Source organism: Rousettus aegyptiacus, unplaced genomic scaffold, assembly GCF_014176215.1.
Source record: "Rousettus aegyptiacus isolate mRouAeg1 unplaced genomic scaffold, mRouAeg1.p scaffold_m13_p_2, whole genome shotgun sequence".
Classification (NCBI taxonomy): domain Eukaryota; kingdom Metazoa; phylum Chordata; class Mammalia; order Chiroptera; family Pteropodidae; genus Rousettus; species Rousettus aegyptiacus.
In genome coordinates, this window is record NW_023416295.1 from 175,159,110 (window position 1) to 175,177,712 (window position 18,603).

Below are 18,603 nucleotides of genomic sequence, written 5' to 3' on the forward strand. Positions count from 1 at the left end.
AATTGTTTTCCAGCTGTACTACCCAGGACTTCTATATCTTGAAATATTTTTCTGTGTTCCTACCTCGCCTGCTGCTACACAGACAGGGGTACATTGTTTGTCAAGACGAGAGGCAGGAATTTTCTTTTCTAACCATAATGCTACAGGATTTTGTGGTATGGAAAAAATCTGTCTGTGTTTCCATCTAAATATTTCTGCCTTCAACTAAGTGCCGTTTTCTTCCCGGTAAAATGAGTTCCCAGGACGGGCGGTGTTGGGAAGGGTACATTCTTTAAAATGCGGAGTCGGAAAATTACACAACGTCCCCGCTGGCTCAGAGACCCGGCGAGGGCTCCGGGGGGGTAGGGGGGGTGGGGGAGGACGGAGGTGGGGGTGTGGGGGGGTGAACCCCCGCTCCTCATGATGCTGCCACACGATGCAGGTGGGCTGGGGCCGCGGGGACCCACGGGCCACCTGCAGAGCCGGCTCCAGGACCAGGGGTGCATGCGCGCGCCGTGAACCCTGGCAGGCAAGGCGGGTGCAGCCTCAGTTTCCCCAGCTGCCCGGAGGTGGGAGCGGCCTGGGGCGATGCCCCAGCTGGAAGGCGTCTGCGCGCTTCCGGATGGCCGGTCGGGGAGGCCCCGGGCTGGGAGGTCCGCTGGCTTCCACTGCGCAACCCTCTAATCCGCTTTAGTCAATATATTGTGTGCTTCGCTCCGGCAAAGTAAACAGGGCGGGCGAACAAAGCTGCTGCAGACCGGCCTGCGACTCCCTGACCCCAGGGTCGCGCCCTTTGTTCGTCCACAATGGGGTGGCCCCGCCACGGCCCGCCCGAGGCTAATTGGGGCACGTGCCGCAGCCGCTCACCCAGCCCGTGCCAGGCCCCAGACTCGGACCCCCAAGCACGCGCACGGACTCGGACCCTGGACCTGGACCCGGGTTCAGTCCCGAACACGGACTCGGACCCCAGACCGCAGCTCGGACCCGGAAATGGACTCGGACCACGGCTCAGACCCGGGCTCGGGCCCGCACCCCAACCTCGGATCGCGGCTCGGACGCCAAACCTCGGAGCGCAGACCGGACCCCAATGTCGCATCGCAGCTCCGACCCCAAACTTCAGACTGCAGATCAGACCTCAAACCTTGGATTGCAGCTCCGACTCCAAACCTCGGATCGTGGATGGGACCCCAGACCTCGGATCGCGGCTCCGACCCCAAACCTCGGATCGCCGCTCCGACCCCAAACATCGAATTGCAACTCGACCCCAAACCTCAGATCGCGCCTCCGCCCCAAACCTCGAATTGCGACCTGACTCCAAATGCGAGATAGCGGCTCAACCCCAATGTCGAATCGCGCGGCTCAACTCCAAACCTCGGATCGCAGCTCCGACCCCAAACCTCGGATCGCCGCTCCGACCCCAAACCTCGGATCGCCGCTCCGACCCCAAGCCTCGGATCGCCGCTCCGACCCCAAGCCTCGGATCGCGGATCGGACCCCAAACCTCGGATCGCGGATCGGACCCCAAACCTCGGATCGCCGCTCCGACCCCAAGCCTCGGATCACGGATCGGACCTTAAACCTCGGATCGCGGATCGGACCCCAAACCTCGGATCGCGGATCGGACCTTAAACCTCGGATCGTGGGTCGGACCCCAAACCTTGGATCGCGGCTCCAACCCCAGACCTCGGATCGCGGATCAGACCCCAAACCTGGGATCGCGGATCGGACCCTAAACCTTGGATCGCGGATCGGACCCCAAACCTCGGATCGCGGATCAGACTCCAACGTGTGATCACGGCTCGGACTTGAACCTCAGAGCGCGGCTCGGACCTCGGCCCCGGACACCGAGTCAGACCTGGGCGTGGACTTGGACGCCGGCTCGGACGCGGACTCCGGCCGGGACCGTGGCTCGGACCTAGGACCTGGGCCTCAGCCCTGGTTCAGCGTGACCGCTGAGTAGCACCCAGGACCCGGATCTTGGCTTGGACTCGGACCTCAACCCGGACCTCCGCGCGGACCCTGACCGAGATAGGGACTCAGATCCCGACCCTGGACCCTACCTCAGCTCAGGACTCCGCCTCGGGACTGCGCTTGGACCCCGATCTCTGCGTGATGCGGACCCGGCCCGGCCGGCGCGGCGCGGACCTGCGCACGTGGCCGCAGCCCCAGGCTCGGGCTCCAGACCCGGGTTCGACCGCGAACCTGTGCCTTCCCCCATGCGGACCCGAGCCCCGGCTTACATGGACCCGGCCGCAGGCTCCCGACTGCAGGCTGGGCGCCACGCAGGCCCCGGGCCCCAGAACGGATGCCCACGGGGGCGCGTCCCGGCCTCCGCGTCGGCCCCAGCCCCGCAGACTCCGCCCTCCGCACTGCACGGGGGCTGCCTGGAGGAGGCGCTTGCAGGCCTCGCTGCCTCCAGAGCTGGTGCGGACCACCCGGACCCGCGGCAAGAGACAAACCCCAGCACCGCCTCCCGCCAGGGTAGCCCATGGTTTTGGTCCGTGGAAAGACCACGGGCTGCCATCATGGCCACGTGGGTGCCCGTCATGGGGTAGGAGGGTGCGACCCTGCTGTCCTGGGCCCCAGGCGAGGTCTGGGAGCGCTGGGGGATTGGCCGGAGGCACCTTTCTTCGGGGCCCCTCAGGACCGCAGCCCGCGCCGCGCAGGTGCAGAGAGGAGCGGGGCGCTGCGCCTCCGTTCTCTTTCTCTGCTCTTCGTTTCTGCTGGGAATCCTGCGGAAGGGGACGCGAAGCCGAGGCAGGGGACACCAGGGGACTTCTCCTGCAGTGGGCTCTTCCTCTGTCCCGTCCCTTTTCTCCAGATCGCTGCCCTTGCAGAGCCCAGGGCGGCTCCAGGTGCCGCCGGTGCCGAGGTGTGACGAGGGCCGTGGGCATTAACTTCGGGACTTGGCCATTCCGCGTCTTGTGGTCTTTGTTTTCTCCTCAAGTGCTGGACAAAGTTATAATTTTTATCCCAAGAAGCTTTTGAGACTTAGCTCCTTGTAACATTTTTTAAAAAGGTTTTTGTCTGTTTTTCTTTTCTTTTCTTTTTTTTTTAAAGCACTTTCTCTTGTAATTAGGTTCAAAAACCAAAGGCGCGGGAGGCGCCGGGCAGCCGCGGTTTGGGGCTGGGGAGGGCGGCCTCCCGCCCTCCGCAGAGCCCGGGAGGCCTGGGGCCCGCTCCTCAGTCATTTTCCATTTCGTCCACCTGGCTTTGCCCGGGAGACTTAGAAATGTTAAGTTTGTTTCTGAGCTTGTAGTTTGTGGGGTGGAATGTTCAGATGTGGAATTTGGCTCCGGAGTTGTGGGGCCTCGTCGTTGGCGGGGTGGGGGCTGGGGTGTCCTGCGCAAACCGCGGGAGGAGGGGGCCCTTCCTTGGTAGGGTCGCCTTCCTCAGAGCCATTTCCCAGACAACCCTCCTCCCGGGCCCTCCTCGTTGCCCCGTCTTCGCGCCTTTGCTCCCACGGCGCCGCCCCCACCTGCCCTTCGCTTTTCCGAGAAGCATTAACTCCGTCTGATTGCCGCGCACTTGCCCCTCCGGAAAGCTGACGTCCAGGCCCAGGACCCCGGCCGCCCCTCCCCAGGGAGCAGGTCATCAGCGATTGTTGCTCTCGAGGGGCTTGGAGATTTTTCCAGGCCATTCGGGTCCGCTGCTCGGCCTTTTACATGGAGAACGAGGGTAGGGCTCACAGAGGGCTCGAAGCAGGGGGAAGGCTCAGGTGGGGCTCTGAGCTACCCGGGTTACTTAGCCGCGGAGCCCCTGGTTGCAAGGTGTTGGCACCCGAGCAGAAAGGGCGGTGGACACAGAGGGGCCGTGACCCCGCAGCTCAGGCGAGGCGACTCTGTTTCTAGGAGTCCAACGGGCCCAGCGGGAGCCCGTGTCTGCGATTTCACACCGGAGGTCTGGCTGATTCCTCCCAGCCCAGTTTTGAGGGGGTGGTCAGGATGCACCTGGCACGGAAGGGTGGCTGCCTCAGATGACCGAAGCCGCCCGCGGGGGAGGGGATCTCCAAAGCTGGCTAGCTCCAGGCCGGTCTGGGACCCAGATTTCAATGGGGCTCTGTTTTTCCTGGGAACTATTCTTACCTATCAAATAAGCCTGTGTGTGTATGAGTGTGGAGAGGTATGGAGAGCTGTTTTCCTTCAAAAAAAGAAAAAAAGCAAAAATAAAATAAAATAAAATAAAATAACAAAGTGGCACGTGTGCATGCAGTACTTGGGGTCCCTTGTCCGTACAGTACTGACCAAGTCACTCCACCCGCTCGGGCCTCAGTTGCCTTGGTCTTTAAAGAGATATGACAGCTCTTGCTCCGTCTTCCTCTCGGGCTGTGAGGATTGCGTGGAATGCGGGGAGAAGCACTTGCTCGCCTTACTGCTTTAGAAGAAACCCTTTACTGTGGGGCCATTTTATGACTAAGATGTTAACGACGCACGTGGTACCTGGCACTTACTAAACTCGGGCGTTTTTGTTGACCTGAACTGCAGCGGCTATAAGAAGGGTGCGGGCGAACATGGTAAGAACTCGGGCAGGATAAAGAGCATCCCTGTCCCGTCGAGGCCTTTGAACTTGACAACAAGATGGCCTCCAGGTTGGGGGATTGAATTTCATGCTGTGGAGACACTCCTCCTCCTGGCATGTACGCGAGAGCCGAGGGTCTGAGGCCCGGCTCTGTCTGCAGCAGGCCCAGCTTGGGGCTCGAGCCTGCAGGGCCCAAACCCCAGCCCAGTCCACGCAACCTGATCTCCCCTCCTGAGGGGTCCAGAGCTGCCGGAGGGAGAGCACCCCTCACCTCGCCCCCCAGTGCTGGCCTAGTTGCTTTTGTCCTAATGACGGTGAATGAGGTCAGCTTGGTTGGCCACTCACAAAACAATTGTGTATGGCAGGGAAAGGTTTTGTCTCTCAGAGATCGGTCTTTGTTGTCTTCAGCAGGTTATGTTTTCACGGGCTTTGGGTGTTTGCATGTGTGTAATGAACAAGGTCGTGACCCAACGAGAACACAGGCAGGGCCTGTCCTTTACCTGGGGCTCTCCACCAGGACCTCGAGTTGGTACCACGCCGGAAGGGCAGAAAACATATTTCTACACACGTGTACACGCCTACACACATACGTGCATAACACTCATATGCACTCATACACACGTGCACATGCGTGCACACACACACACACACCCCAGGGGATTATCGTATGGCCAACATTTAATGTTCTCATATTCAAGTTTGAGGCACCAAGAGGCTTTCTTAAAAGGCTCATTCAGCCTGTCTACCTTGGAGCTATTTTATTTATAAGTCTTGTCACGTCAAAGAACTCGGTGTTTCTTACAGACTGTGCTCGGGTGTTTGAGTGTTTTGGTTTTTGGCTACAGCTGGTTAATTTTTCCGAATCTGTAGATCCAGGTGCGCGTTGAGAAGTTTTTTTTTTTTTTTCCCCCAACGCGAGACGTCTCCAAGTGAGCCTCGGAGTCCCAGAAATTTCCGGCTTTTTACTTGTGAGAGACTGCCAATTTTGGAAAATTTGTGTGAGGGAAAGAGGTGGCTGTGACTGTATCCACAGCCGCCTCCCCAACAGGGAGAACGGGCAGGGCCCACTCGCTCTGGAAGCGGGATCTTGTAGCATATTTAGAATACAGAGTTGAAAAACTGGTTAATAGATATTAGCAAAACCCGCAAACCTTTGATGACAGTTTAAAATTCCTGCAGCAGGCATCCGCGAAAACTGAGCCCAGGAGTGAAAATGCCTGTCCTCATCTCTCTCGTCGTTTCAAAATACACTTTTAAAATACATGTTTATCATGTAAAAATTATAGAGGCTCTTATTTTCAAAGTTAATGTCACCCCTTGTTGGATTATTTACATTCTTACCTTCTTTTGGTTAAAAAAAAATGAACTTTTAAAAGTTAGGAATCACACCAAACATTGCTCTAGAAAGAGAAAGAAACAAAACGGCAAAAGCACTGGCTTTCATTTTCAGTGTTTTCCTTTGCAGCCATTAAAGACTGTCTTGCGTTGATAAATTTAGTGAAGACCTTTCTTTACTTTCCGTAGAAAGAACATGTATGAAAAATGTGCCCTGAACTTTGCCTTTCCGTTAACCGGATCTAAAAGCTGTGATATTTAGACAGTCAAGAAAGTGAAACTTTCAGTTGCATATAAAGCAAATTACTCACCTATGTTTTGTGAAATCATATTAGATTTAACAAAAAAATAAAATAGGAGTATTTCAATAAATAGAACCGGAGTGGTCAAATTTCAAACAACTTGTAATTGACACCACCCCCCAAATTCCTCCTTCTGCGAGTGTCCATTTTGAAAGCAGTTTAGGTTTTGTTGCAGTCATTTTAAAGAAGTGATCTGCGAAGCCTTGGTTTGTAAAAAAGTTCTTGCTGTCCCTTGCAGTTCAACAATGACCCATTTGAGTTCTAAATCAGGATTTATTTCCTTTCTTTTTTTTTTTTCTTTATTCTGCAGGGCTTGTAATTTACCTAGCTCACTGAAAAACTGTATGACTAAGAAATCATACTAAAGTTCTTATTTTGTCTGTGGGGAAGAAAAAAATTCAACTGACTTTCATGAGCATTATTTAAAAAGAAAAAAAAAACATTTGGGAGTTTTTAGAGTTTTAAATTGCTTTAAATTTTTAATAACTAAATTCTCCTTAGATGTGATTCAAAAAGCATATGTGATCATTAAAATAATGACTATTTTGGATTTCTATAAAGGATTAATAAGATGCAAAAATATTTCAAATAAATCGAGGCTTTTCAGCTGCGAAAGGAAGGCACTCCTTGGACATTTGGGGAGTGAAATTCTTTTCGAGTTTTCCAATGTCCTTTCATTTTCGTGGAAATCAGTACCTCCTTCTACCAGAAACTTTTAAACTCCAAACTCTGATATATCTTTAATTGCTCATAAAAATTTGCTATAAGTGGCACAATAAATTCTTTAGAAAAATGTTAACTTCCCAATTTATGATGACTCCATTTTAGAAACTGCAGAATTGAGAGACTAAAATAAATTCAGCACCCACTTCTCTTTGAAAGGTAATTTTGATTTTTAAAAAATTTACTCTGCATTGTTCTTTTTCTCATTTCTCACACGAAGCTAAGAATCCAGCTTTAGCATTGATATATGCAATGTAAGCAGAGATATGGGCCTGTCATCCTTAATTTATACCTTCTGGTTTGTGTTGTTACCACTTTGGAATGCAAAATATTAATTGCAATTCCTCATGTGTAAGGGAAAAATTTTGCATGTTAGCCTGTATGTATCTTATACAGTATATTCGCACATTTATATATATGCTCAGGCACACATTTATTGTAGACTTCTAGTTGTTTTGTGTCCTTTTATTTGAAAAATAATAATTAACTCCTTAAGCATGTTTTCAGGGTCGTTAGACTTTTTAGAATACACAGGTAACACATTATGAAAAGTGGGTGTGTGGGCTAACAAGGTATGTTAAAAATGATAAAACAGTTGCTTACGGAAAGTTTCTAAAAAAAACAAGTGCTTGCACGGGTGTGGAATAGCGTGCTGCTGACCACGGTCAGCTGCAGGCACACTAAGCCTGTTCTTTCTACTATTTTTTTTTTTTTTAGAGGAAAGAAGATACAGAAATGGTCTGCCAGCAGGCCGGGTTTTGTTGGGGGTGGGGGTGACTGGGAATGCGGTGTCCTGCCCTGTGCTTTACTCCTCAAACGTGCCTGTCGTTTGGCCAGGGTTTCATTTCTGTTGCTAGTTAACTAACGCCAAGTCTGACATAAAACCGAGTGAACTAAAGCAAAAGATTTTGAAAACTGCTTCATTATGCTTGGAAGGGGAGGAATTCTTTCTGTGGACTCTCGCTCACATTTCCTTCCCCAGCCTGAGCCCCTGCAACCCCTGTTTTCCTCCGTTCACTGTTTTCCTTCTGTCTCGAGAGCAGGCTTCTTTCTCCTCTCCTCTTCCTTAACTGTCTCCACAAGGAAAAATGCTTACCGAAGGTAAACGGATGCTGACAGGCTTGTGCGTAAAGTGATTGAGAGTCAAGATGAACGCTTCGTAAAGTAGGAGTACAAGTTATTATGAAATCGGCCTATCAAAATGGAATCCCAGGCCTGCAAGCTACTTTGAGACAAAGGCGAAAGAACGAAAATTTATAAGCCTGGTTCGCCTTTATACACAGTACCCAGAGCTTCTCAGCGGCTCCTCAAAAGGACACACTGGGATGGCTGAAGAAGTGGCCTCTTACCCAGAGGCCGCCACAAACTCTCAATCTCAAGTTTATGGGGCCAGCTTTAAAAACAGCATTATTCTTGGGTGCATACGTTGAATGTTCAGAACCCGAGTGAAAAAGTAACTTTTTCGCTCACACTCATCCGACCTGCTTGAATTAGATTAAATGCATCTGGTTCCTAAGTCTTTGAAATGCCTTGGACACAGAAAAGTTTGAACTATTAAATGTCGATGCGTTGAGAAAAGGGAAACTAAACCGAAGTGATCCTGGCTTGCTGAGGCTGGATGGTGGCCGGAGGCTGAGCCGGGACACGCCAGTCCACGGCAGAGCAGGAAGTGGCCGGCCGCATTCCCATTAGGCAGATCTTGGGAGAAATCAGGAAAAAATAACTGTATGAGGCTGATACTATAAACATCCTGGTTACGGCGAGAGCCTTCGTGGACTTATTTTTCAAACATCTGAACTCGGGCTCCGTGTGGCCCACAGACACACACTCCAGGAAACGTGTCCATCACGACGCTCACCAACAAAGTAAATTTTCCCGGTTTCCTTTTTAATAATTTGAGCACACGTTTTCATAACATTTACTTCGAATAATATAATATGATAGCAAGTTAGGAAAAGACTTTTAAAAGCCAACTTGAATAACACCCAACGGAATTACGTGAGTGCTATTATTTTCCTTGATTAAAGCAGAATTTGACTTCTGAATCTGCAACCAAATTATATATAAATCCATGCCAAGTAGAGAGGAGATTAAAAAAAAAAAAAGAGTATGTGTTCTCAAATATTGCTCTGACTCATCCAATTTCTTGCTTTACCAAATAAAAATTGGGAGGAGGAAAAAGGCATTAAATTAACTTATGACTGTGTGTGAGAGCAAGGAAAAAAAAATCAGCTAATAAAAAGGTTAGCAAGCGGTATGATTATACAATGATTTCAGGTGGAAATTAGAAAGCGAATATCCTGGCATTTAGTCATTGCTTTCAGTAATGATACAGTTGTCGAATTTGTATTTGTACCAATGGAACAGAAGTGGTAAGCGGCGTAATGGAAGATAATCTCTTTTTCTTTGTGGCTTTTTAAATTCAATGTTTTAATCCACCCATTTAATCACAAAACATATATCACATTAGTTATAATATTTCGAGTGTTTAGGAAAGTGGTTATAGATTACACGTGGTTGTTGGATGCAGTAAGTGTGTCTGAGAACATATCTCAGAGGTATGCAGCATTTCTGGAGTTTGCGCTTGGGAATGGTTTTATGTGAGAATAGTCACCATATATTTATTTTCAAAATCCCCATTCGGTCATTACCCAGCTTGCTCATTATTTTGGAAAAACAAGATTTGGTATTAAAAGGGCCTGTGATGTTTGGGTCTGCGCATTCAGCCCAGTCTCTGATGCATTTTTGTTCTGGAGTCCCCAAAGTTGCTAAACCACAAAATGTCTTTAATCTGTTTTTTAAAGTAGTTGAACCATGCAGTAAAGATGGGGGAAAGGAGGGATTTATAATGGCAGTTAGTGGTTGGGTTCTTCCTCCGTGTGGCCAGAGCAGGAGGGGGTGACAGAGGGATGTGTGGCTTTCGAATTGCCCTGACATACTCGTCTCACCAGAACGGGTTCGTTTACTCCACTTGCCCTTGTCGGGGGGGCTGGGGACTGTAACAGCGAAGAGAATTATAAAGGACTGGGTTAGACAGGGGAGATCGTTTTCCCCGCGTTGCTAGAACATGGGTATGGCATTCTCGAGTCGCAGGCTGCAGAGAGCCGTTCGTTTCTGGGGAAGGAGCACAAAATTCCTGGGCTTCCAGCTCCAGAGTCCTGAGTCCTTGAAGCTGATAGGGGCCAGGGTGGACCCTCCTCAGAGAGAGGGAGACCCCACCTCGTTGTGAAACCACCCCCGCTTGGGCCGTCTCTGCTGGTCGTCAGGAGCTAGGGAAAGTGAAAGTTGGTCAGGATTTCAACGAAAGATTAACCAGGAAACATTTCTACTCCATTTTCTAAAGCTGTATTTTCTCACAGGGGCGGGGGGGGGGGTGGGGTGGGGTGGGGAAGCTGTCCCTAGAAAGAAGAGGCTACAGTGAGATTCTAACACCCGGGGAAGCAATTTTGCAAGATTTCTTAACATAGTCTGGGTTTTTTCCCCTCCCTCCCTTCCTCCCCCCAAAATCGTGCATGTCACAGAGTGGTGGCAGTGGTGTGTGTGTGGGTGGGTGGGTGTCCAGCACAATTCAAGGCCGAGGTCATGGGGGCCTAGGGAAACGGTAAGGCAATGAGTGGGCAGCAGAGGCCCTGACCGAGCTGCTCCAGCTGCCGGGGCCCAGCTTTACCCCTGTGGCCAGGAAACTCCAACTGGAATGGAGTTTCCTGGGAAGCAGGGCACACGAGGAACTTTTGAATTTACCAATGGCATAAAAAGTATATATATTTTTATGACAACGGGCAAGTTTCAATTGGTTAACAGAAATGGCGAGATGTGACGTCAAGGGACACTGGTTAGAATGCCAAGGCTGGCTTGGGGGGTGGGGGGAGACAGGCACAGAGAGACATTGGGATGGAGCCCAGGAGGCCTCTTTTCTCTCAGGCACCCATCGTGGGTGTCTGGAGCCAGCCAGGCCCAGCTGAGCGAGGGCATGCCCTGGCAGGGGTTGGGGTCCCGGAACGGTGACCCTGTGTTAAGTATCCCCTAGCACCGGAGGCCCAGGCAGGCCCCTCCGTGGGGAAACCACTCAGGTGCCCCTGTGGAGTCGGCAGGAAAAGCTGCTGCGGCCTCCTTGGCATTGTAACTCGTGTCTGGACCCTGGAGCCTGGCCAGTTGCGACCCCAGGGATGGACTCGGGAAAGAACAGCGTGGCCTGGGGGCAGCAGTGTAGTCGTCTGGCTCCGAGAGCCAAGCTGCGGCCTAGAACTTCTTCTCGCAACTCTTGCGTCCTGGGCCGGGGGGAGGAGGAAGTTGTTTCTTTGGAGAAGGAAGAGAGCGGGCTTGGAGCTGGGCAGCGGCTCCGGGCACTGTGCCCTCGCGCATTTCACAGCTCCCGGGCACCGGGAAGACCCCCTCAGCAAGGCGCTTTGTGCAACCTCTCCAACTCTGGGTCCAGTGTGCTGCCCCCTCCACTTCGGCAGATCCCATGCACCCCACCCCCGCCCCACTGGGCACCGCACCCCTCGCTCCACGGGGTCCGAGGTGTCCGGAAAGCTGCCTGCAGGATCGCCCTGGCACGCGCCCTATCCCGGGGGAAAGCCCGCGGCGGCCGACGACCCCGAGATCGTGCCGGCGCCCAGTCTAGAGCTCCGCGGCGCACACTGGCCCCTGCAGGGGCGAGCCCGGCGACCCCGGCCACCGTCCGCAGCGCACACAGGGCTGCGGTCTGGCCAAGGACCGTCGGTCGGCCCGGAGTCCCCAAGCCCGGGCCGAGCGTGCGCGCGCTCCCCGCTGCCCGCAATCATGGCAGCCAGCGCCTCGGAGCGCAGCCGCCGAGCGCGCTCCGGCGGCCGCCTCAGTGCCAGGGCGGCGGGGGCTGGCCGGGCCGGGGCTCGTGCCTGCCGTCCCCCTCCGGCGCGCGGGCCCCAAGCAGAGAGCGCCGGGGCCCCCGCAGCACGGTGCCCCTTCCCGGCGCGGGCAGGCGGGCGGGGCGGCCCGGGGGCGCGCGGGAGGGGAGCGCCCGGGGCGGCGTGCCCGCGGGGGCGCGCACGCGGGGCTGCGGGGCGAGGCGCAGGGCCCGGGCGGCGAATCCGCTGCTCGCGCCGCCCGCCCCGCCCGCGCGCGCCAGCCCCAGGAGGAGGGTGCGCGGCGAAGGGGGAGGCGGGGAGGGGCCGCGCCCTGTCCTCGCCCGCTGAGGGCACAGCCGGGGGCCCCGAGAGGCCTCGTTGGTATTCCGGGCACAGCCGGAGCCCTGACCTCCCCGCAGAGCAGGGGCGCCCGGGCACGCGGGCACGGCCGTCGCCCCCGGGCGGTCTCCCAGGGCTGCGGGGCCCGTAGGGGCCTCGCTTCCCCCACCCTTCGTCCCCTCCTCTCTAGGTCCCCTTACCCCCCTCCCCCGCCCCGATCCGGCGGCGAAGGGGTGGGCAGGGAAACGCGCTCTCTGGGACAGGTGCCAACTCCGAGACAAAAGACATAAAATAGGCGGCAACGGGGGGAAGCGCGGCCGGCGCGCTCGGGCGGGAACGGAGGCGCCGCGGGGGCCGCATCCTCGGTGCCGACCGGTGAAAGTTTGGGAAGTCGCCGCCGCCGCTTCGCAGCGGCGGGGGACGCGCGGACCGGGCCGCCCTCCGCGCCGCTGCTGAATAATTCATGGCGCGGCCGCCGGCCATTAGCATGCACCGGGCGCGCGGCGCGTCTGTGCCAAGCCGCCACCGCCGCATTCGGCGCCCGGGCCGCGCCAGACGAGCGGCCGCGCGGAGGCCGGGCCCGCGCTGTCCCGGCGCCCGCTCGGCCGCTCCTCCGCTCCCATTGTGCCCCGGGCCGGCGCCGCCGTGCCGCCCCCAGCCCGCCCGCACCCCGCGGCGCGCCGGACGGCCGGGTGCTGCAAGTTCGGGCCCGCAGCGTCCGCCCGCCCGCCCGGCGATGCACGTGAACTTGGAGAAAGTCGCGGGCGCGCCGGCCCGGACCTCCGCGGCAGCGAGTGGGCGCCCCCGGCCCGGCGCGCTTTCGTTTTCGTCCAGGACAAAGGTCCCTCGCGCCGCTGGTCGCGGACGCGGAGACCTGGTCCTGGCGGGCCACTCTTCGGCGAGGTCCGGGGGCTCAGTACGGAGAAGCCCGAGTCGGGAGAAGAGGAGCGGCGCGGTCCGCGGCGCCGTGCGGGACCGGGGAAGTGGGGCCTGGCCGTGCACTTCGCCGGCGCCGTCCCGGAGGCGCCCGGCCCTGCGAAGAGTCGCGGGCGAAGGCGCCGCTTGGCTCCCGCCGCTTCGGCGCAGGAGGGAGGGAGGCGCTCGGAGTCCGGACTCGGGGCCTGTGCCGCGGCCGGCGCGATAGCGCAGCGCTGGCTGCGCTCGGGCGCGTTCCTCCGGCAAGGGCACGGCCATCGACCTGTGCGCCGCGGTCACCGTCGCGTTCGAGGCGACTCCTGAGGGCGGTAAGTGCATTTCTCACTTTCGGTACTTAGTATTTAAATATTAATGAAGAGATTTCTAAGAAGAGCCCTTCCGTAGGACAGGCCTTCCGCGGACGAGGGGCACGCGAAGGAGGTGGCTCTTGAACCCGAAGCCGCACCAGCTTGCAAGAACTCCACGGCCGTCTTTTAACATTCTGCAACTTGGAGTTTGTGAAATACAGCTGCTAATCTCAGGTGTGCGGGCCGTTTGCCGGAGATAATTTTGCCGAACACATAAAAAAAGCGTTGGCAGGCATCTTAAACAGAATAGAAGGAAAAGAAAAAACGTCTTTTCAGGGTAGATGTGTTTGGAAGGGGTATTCGGGAGCTACGATTCTTCCTTGAAAAATTGAAATCTTTCACGCCCTTCCTAAACCAGCACTGCTTTCTTTCTTTCTTTCTTTTTTTTTTTCCGCCCCCGTTGGTCGGGCATTTATGGAGAGTTGATTTAGGGGGGCCCTCGTCAAGCATCGGCAGCGATGGGGCTCGTTGAGTGAAAGGCCCTTGTGTGGAAGCTGTTGTTTATGGTAGCATAAAACGAAAAACAACTCATAACTTTGCATAATAAACCCCCCTTTATTGGTGGCTCACACACAGGCCTGGCCACGGCCCTGGGCAGTTTGTGGGGAGCAAGAGAAGGGGTGAAGGAATGCACATTTGCCGTTAATTACAGGGTTTTAGGGGAACGCTGAAATTAACATCTTCAAAGTTGGGTTTCAGAAGCCGAGGCAGTTTCTGCAGGCCAGCACCGTTTTCACTGCATTTTAATCTATTGGTTCTAGCTATTTGGGGTTTTAAAATGCGAGTTTGTACTGGCGTGCACCTATTCTGATAAAACGAAACCCATACCTGTGGGGGATTAAGCCCGCTTTTTTAATATGATCGCAGCACAGGTGCGATTTCCCCTCCAGTCTCCTCATCGTGTGATGTGGTTTTGATAACCTTGATGGGCGCTTGGGCCACAGTATACTGGGGGTGGGGGGCTGTTTCCGTAACACCCCAGAGTCGTGAGCTGGCGCTTGGAGGCCATGTTATCGGGAACGTGGACAGAGGCCTGAGCAGCCCGGGCCTGCCTCACGTCTCCCTCTCCCTGGGCTGCCTGGTGCTGCCTGGTTCCCAGAGCCCAGAGGCAAGAGAGTGGCTCAGTAAGGTCTGGCCCCGAGGCCGAAAGTTTGCTTCGGTCCTGCGGGCTAACCTGGCCCGCCTTTTTGCTAGCCCGTTAACCCTCCCATCCCCCCCGCATTTTGAATTTTTATTTATGACATTATCAGAGACAATTAGCAGACATGAAACCTGGGGTGGGAGGCTCAGGAGTGATCTCAGAAACGGGGCACAGCTGCCGAAGGCGTTGCCGCTCCAGCCGGGAGCTGTGTTTGGCATGGCGTTGGCGGCCACGAGGTTAGTAATTATGAGAAGCTCAAGTTCCATCGGGGCCTCACCTGCAAAACGCGGGAGACGTTTCCCAGGTCCACAGATGACCTGTAACGTATCACAACATGCGTGAGAATAAGTGTGGCATTCCGCCCAGGCTCTTGGGGGATCCCCCAGGATTCAAACAGACCCCAAAACAAGGACATCCGTAGCTCCTTTACGGGCCTGTAGGCCAGACGAAGGGAGCAGGGAAAGGCCTGAGCATCCGGGGATGCACCCCCCAGAGCCACGTAGCAGGGAGTTGCTGTTTGTCAAAGCTCCAGAGGTCCGTCTCCTGTCCCTAAGTGTCCCCCTGGCACACAGAAGGTGACGGGGTCGGGAGTCTCCAGCAAACATTTGGGCCGCCCCAAGGACCGAGGCCCTGCCTCATCACCAATGCTGTCCTGTCCTGCCTTTGTCCTTGTCCTTTAGAGCCAGCCCAGTTCCAGTGGAGACTCAGGTCCTCCCAGGGGCTTCTTACCGTGTTGGGATATCCCAGCCAGGCACAATTTATTTTTGATGACGTGCACACAAAAGACGACGTTCTGAAAATGAAACTGGTGCCTGTCTTTTTTTTAAAATCACTTCTGGATTTAATAGAAAGACCGTGTCAGGCAGGGGGCAGGATCTCACCGGCCGTGGTGGGCTGGTGGGAAGGTGGCCCTGGAATTCTTGTTTTTGTTTGAAACGAGGGCGGCCCCTTGCCTGCACTGGGGCCTCGCCGTGCCCAGCCTCTGGCCGCCGGAGGCCCTGAATCCTGGCTGCAGGGCCTCTGGCGGGGGCCGGCTGCTCACTTGGGCAGCGTGCGGTGACGAGGCCTCCACCGTGGCCAGGTCTCGAACACGCCTCGTGGACAGGTGCAGACAGCATTTGTTTCGCTCAGAGGAAACGGTGGGGCGCTTTGCAGCAGGGTTACTTTTGGGTCTATATGGTTTACATATGACCAGGGCCGACTCTGAACCCATCCACAGAAGGGTACTGGGGCCTGTTCCGTCCTGGCCTGGCAGCCCGTGGGGCTAAGGGAGAGGCCAGCACGGGTGCTCCCCAGTGTCCAGACACTGGCATGTGCCTGCACCGAGGGCCAGTGTTTGGAAAAAGGGGGAGGCCCTTCAAGCCCGGGCCGGAAAACATCTGGAAACCACCATGCTTAGTCGTTACTGGGCTTGACGGGTGCGTTTTCACATTTGGGGAGAAGGGGGGATACTCTTGCAGAAATCCCATGAAATGGGGGTGTCCTAGCTCACATCCGGGCAGCTGCAGTCTGGCCCCTGCCTCCGGTTCATTGGGGGACCTGGACAAGTCACGTCACCCCCCACCCTGGGCCTGTGCCCTGAGGTTTGGAGCAGGGATAATGATATCGACCTCGGGGTTCGGAGAGTTCAGATGGTATTATTTCCACAAAATGTAGTTCTGGCACGTGGCAGGGCCTCTGTACATGGCTGCTGCTGTTTAATTGTCATTGTTGTAAATGGTAATCTCCATTTTTATTGCTGGTTGTTATTATATTTTTGAGTTTCTAAGAAACAGAGTCCAGTTTTGGTTTCACAAGAAAGGGCACCTAGAAGTAGTCTCCCCTGCCCCACAGGTGGTAGCAAAAGGGAGCTTTGGTGATATTTTCAAGGCAGGCTGTGAGCGTGCAAAGGCCGGGCTTTCCTTGTCTCCGAGACTTGGCCTGCGTGCAGTATATGGGACTAAATTCCCTTAGGGTCCTGTAACTTGCTCACGAGGAGACATCCCTTTCTTTGAGGAGCTGACCTAGCCCCAGGGCCCGACATGTGCCCCCTCACCCTGCACCTTTTTGGGGTCCAGGGAAAGAACGAGGGCAGGACTCAGGGGTCCAGAGTGGCCAGCCACCCCAGCGACCAGCGTCCTTGGACGAGCTCATTGTCCTTTGCCCCGAACTGGGTGAACGCTTCTCGGGATGTTTGCTCTGGGAGGATTTTCTCTCTCAGTCGTGGTCTGGGAGGACCCAGCAAGGTTGCCCTTCATCAGAACCTCTTGCTGGAACAAGAGGGAACCCTAAAAGGCATCGGCCATGCATTCTAATGTTGTGGAGCGAAGGAGGAAGAAAAAGCAACAATTGTCTCCATGCGAAGACAATGGACCTTTTATACGAAATATTTATTTTGGGGGCTGACCCGTGCTCCGTCGGCTGGGACTGCGGAGCTGAAGTGTCTGGGTGTTTGCAGGCCCTAACTCAGTCAGAGACGGAGATTTATAGGAAAGGAAGAAGGAAGGCCCCCTGACTCAGTCCTGCGAACGCTGCAGTGGGAAGGTCTGGCTTTCTTTGTTGAGTGGCGTTTAAACTTTCTCAAGTTTATTTTGTTTTCTTTTGTGACTTCTTTTCTTCCGAAAGGTTGCAGGGGCGCGTTCGCAAGCACCAGGAAGGTGGCTGGGTTTCGGATCATGCGCCCGATGGTGGGGGGCTCCCCCCCTCTCCCGCCGGCCAGGCCTGGTTGGCTTTTGTCAGCTGGGGGTTCGCAGAATGGGAGTGAGGAAAACAGGGACTGGAAGAGGAAGGGTTCGTTTTCAAGGGGTTGGGGTGGGGGTGTCGAGAGCGATTTTGGATACTTGTGATTCTCTGGCGTCCTTGACTTCTCCCCAGATCCCTTTTCTAGTGAACCTTGCGAGCAGGCTGCGGTCACCCGAGAGTCTGGCCTGCGTGGGTGGAGCCAGCACAGACCCCCAGACACCCTGCCTGCTGCAGAGACTGTATTTGTAACCCTCGACAGGTTTGGCCCGGAGTTAGCACTGGACAGACTTTTTTTAATAGAACGAGTGGAATTTTCCTCTGAGGCCTGTGGACGAGCCACCTCCTCTTCCCTGCTCGGCAGCTGGGGATGGAGCCGCTCAGTCCTGTTCCCGCTAAACCCGCAGCCTCGACGCAGCCAGGAAGGCACCCCGGGAGAGGAGGCTGGGCCCGGGCTCACGTGAGGGACTTCGGCAGGGTCTGACCGAATGGGCTTGTAATGAGAGGATGGGGTGGGGGGTGGTCAGCAATTTCTAGACTTGTGGGGTGGAGGGGGACGTTGGGAAGGCTGCTGTGGACATTTGGCCCTGGACCCATGCCAGCAGATGCCCCTTTGAGGCAGGTGGAGGACAGAAAGGGGAGTAGCCCCCATGGGTTGGGGGATGAGACACCCCTCCCTGCCAAGCTTCCCTTTTACCCAAAAGACTTTGTTGGCAAAACGATAATATTTAGCTTCAAAAGTGAGGTGTGTGTGTGTGTGTGTGTGTGTGTGTGTGTGTGTGTGTGTAATTGCTGGGCTTTTTGTTTTTTGGTTGTTTTTTTTTTTTTTTTTTTTAAAAAATCCTGGACCCTCTAAGCTGTGATCTGCTTCGCCTTCTGCATTGACCTGTCTCCCCCCACCGGCCCTGCCCCCTCGGGCCCCAGTACTATGAAGAAAGCTCTCTTTTGGGAATAGCCAAAACAGCTTCTGAGGCCAGGGGTAGAACTGATAAAACTGAAATGGAAAAAGAGTGAAATCTCAAGACATGGGGTAGAAAAACCCTCAAACACAAGGTTTTATTCACTTTTTTTTTTTTGGCGGGTGGGGGAGTTCAAAAGTAAAATGCTATACATACCGTCACCTTGTGAAATTTTGGACAGGAGACTTGCCTTCCGGGGAAGTGCAGAAGCCCGCGAGGACGGACGGTGGCCCGCTGTTTGTCAGGGCCTGAGAGGTTTCCTGGGCAGGGATGGGACCCGCAGAAGCGACGGTTATTGTCAAATGAGATTGGTAGTCGGGGTCAGAAAATGTGTGCATGGGAGAGGCACACAGTGAAAAGAGTCTTCTTTTTTTTTTTTTTTTTTTTAAGGAGTAATAGATTTTCCCTTAAGATTAAAAAAGGAACGTTGTTTCTGATGCCTTCGGCTTTCAGGGCCGGGTTTCTCTGTGAACCACTCTG

General features: G+C 54.9%; 1 protein-coding gene across 1 annotated transcript; it reads left to right on the forward strand.

Annotated features, from left to right (window-relative positions):
• Positions 1 to 1,321: 1,321 nt before the first annotated feature.
• On the forward strand, positions 1,322 to 13,261 carry LOC118613610 (basic proline-rich protein-like). The gene is made up of 5 exons (XM_036235887.1): positions 1,322 to 1,767; positions 1,940 to 2,530; positions 2,801 to 2,851; positions 11,318 to 11,807; positions 12,509 to 13,261. Exons 1-5 carry the CDS (start codon positions 1,322 to 1,324, stop codon positions 13,259 to 13,261), a joined length of 2,331 nt encoding a protein of 776 aa, XP_036091780.1.
• Positions 13,262 to 18,603: the final 5,342 nt, after the last annotated feature.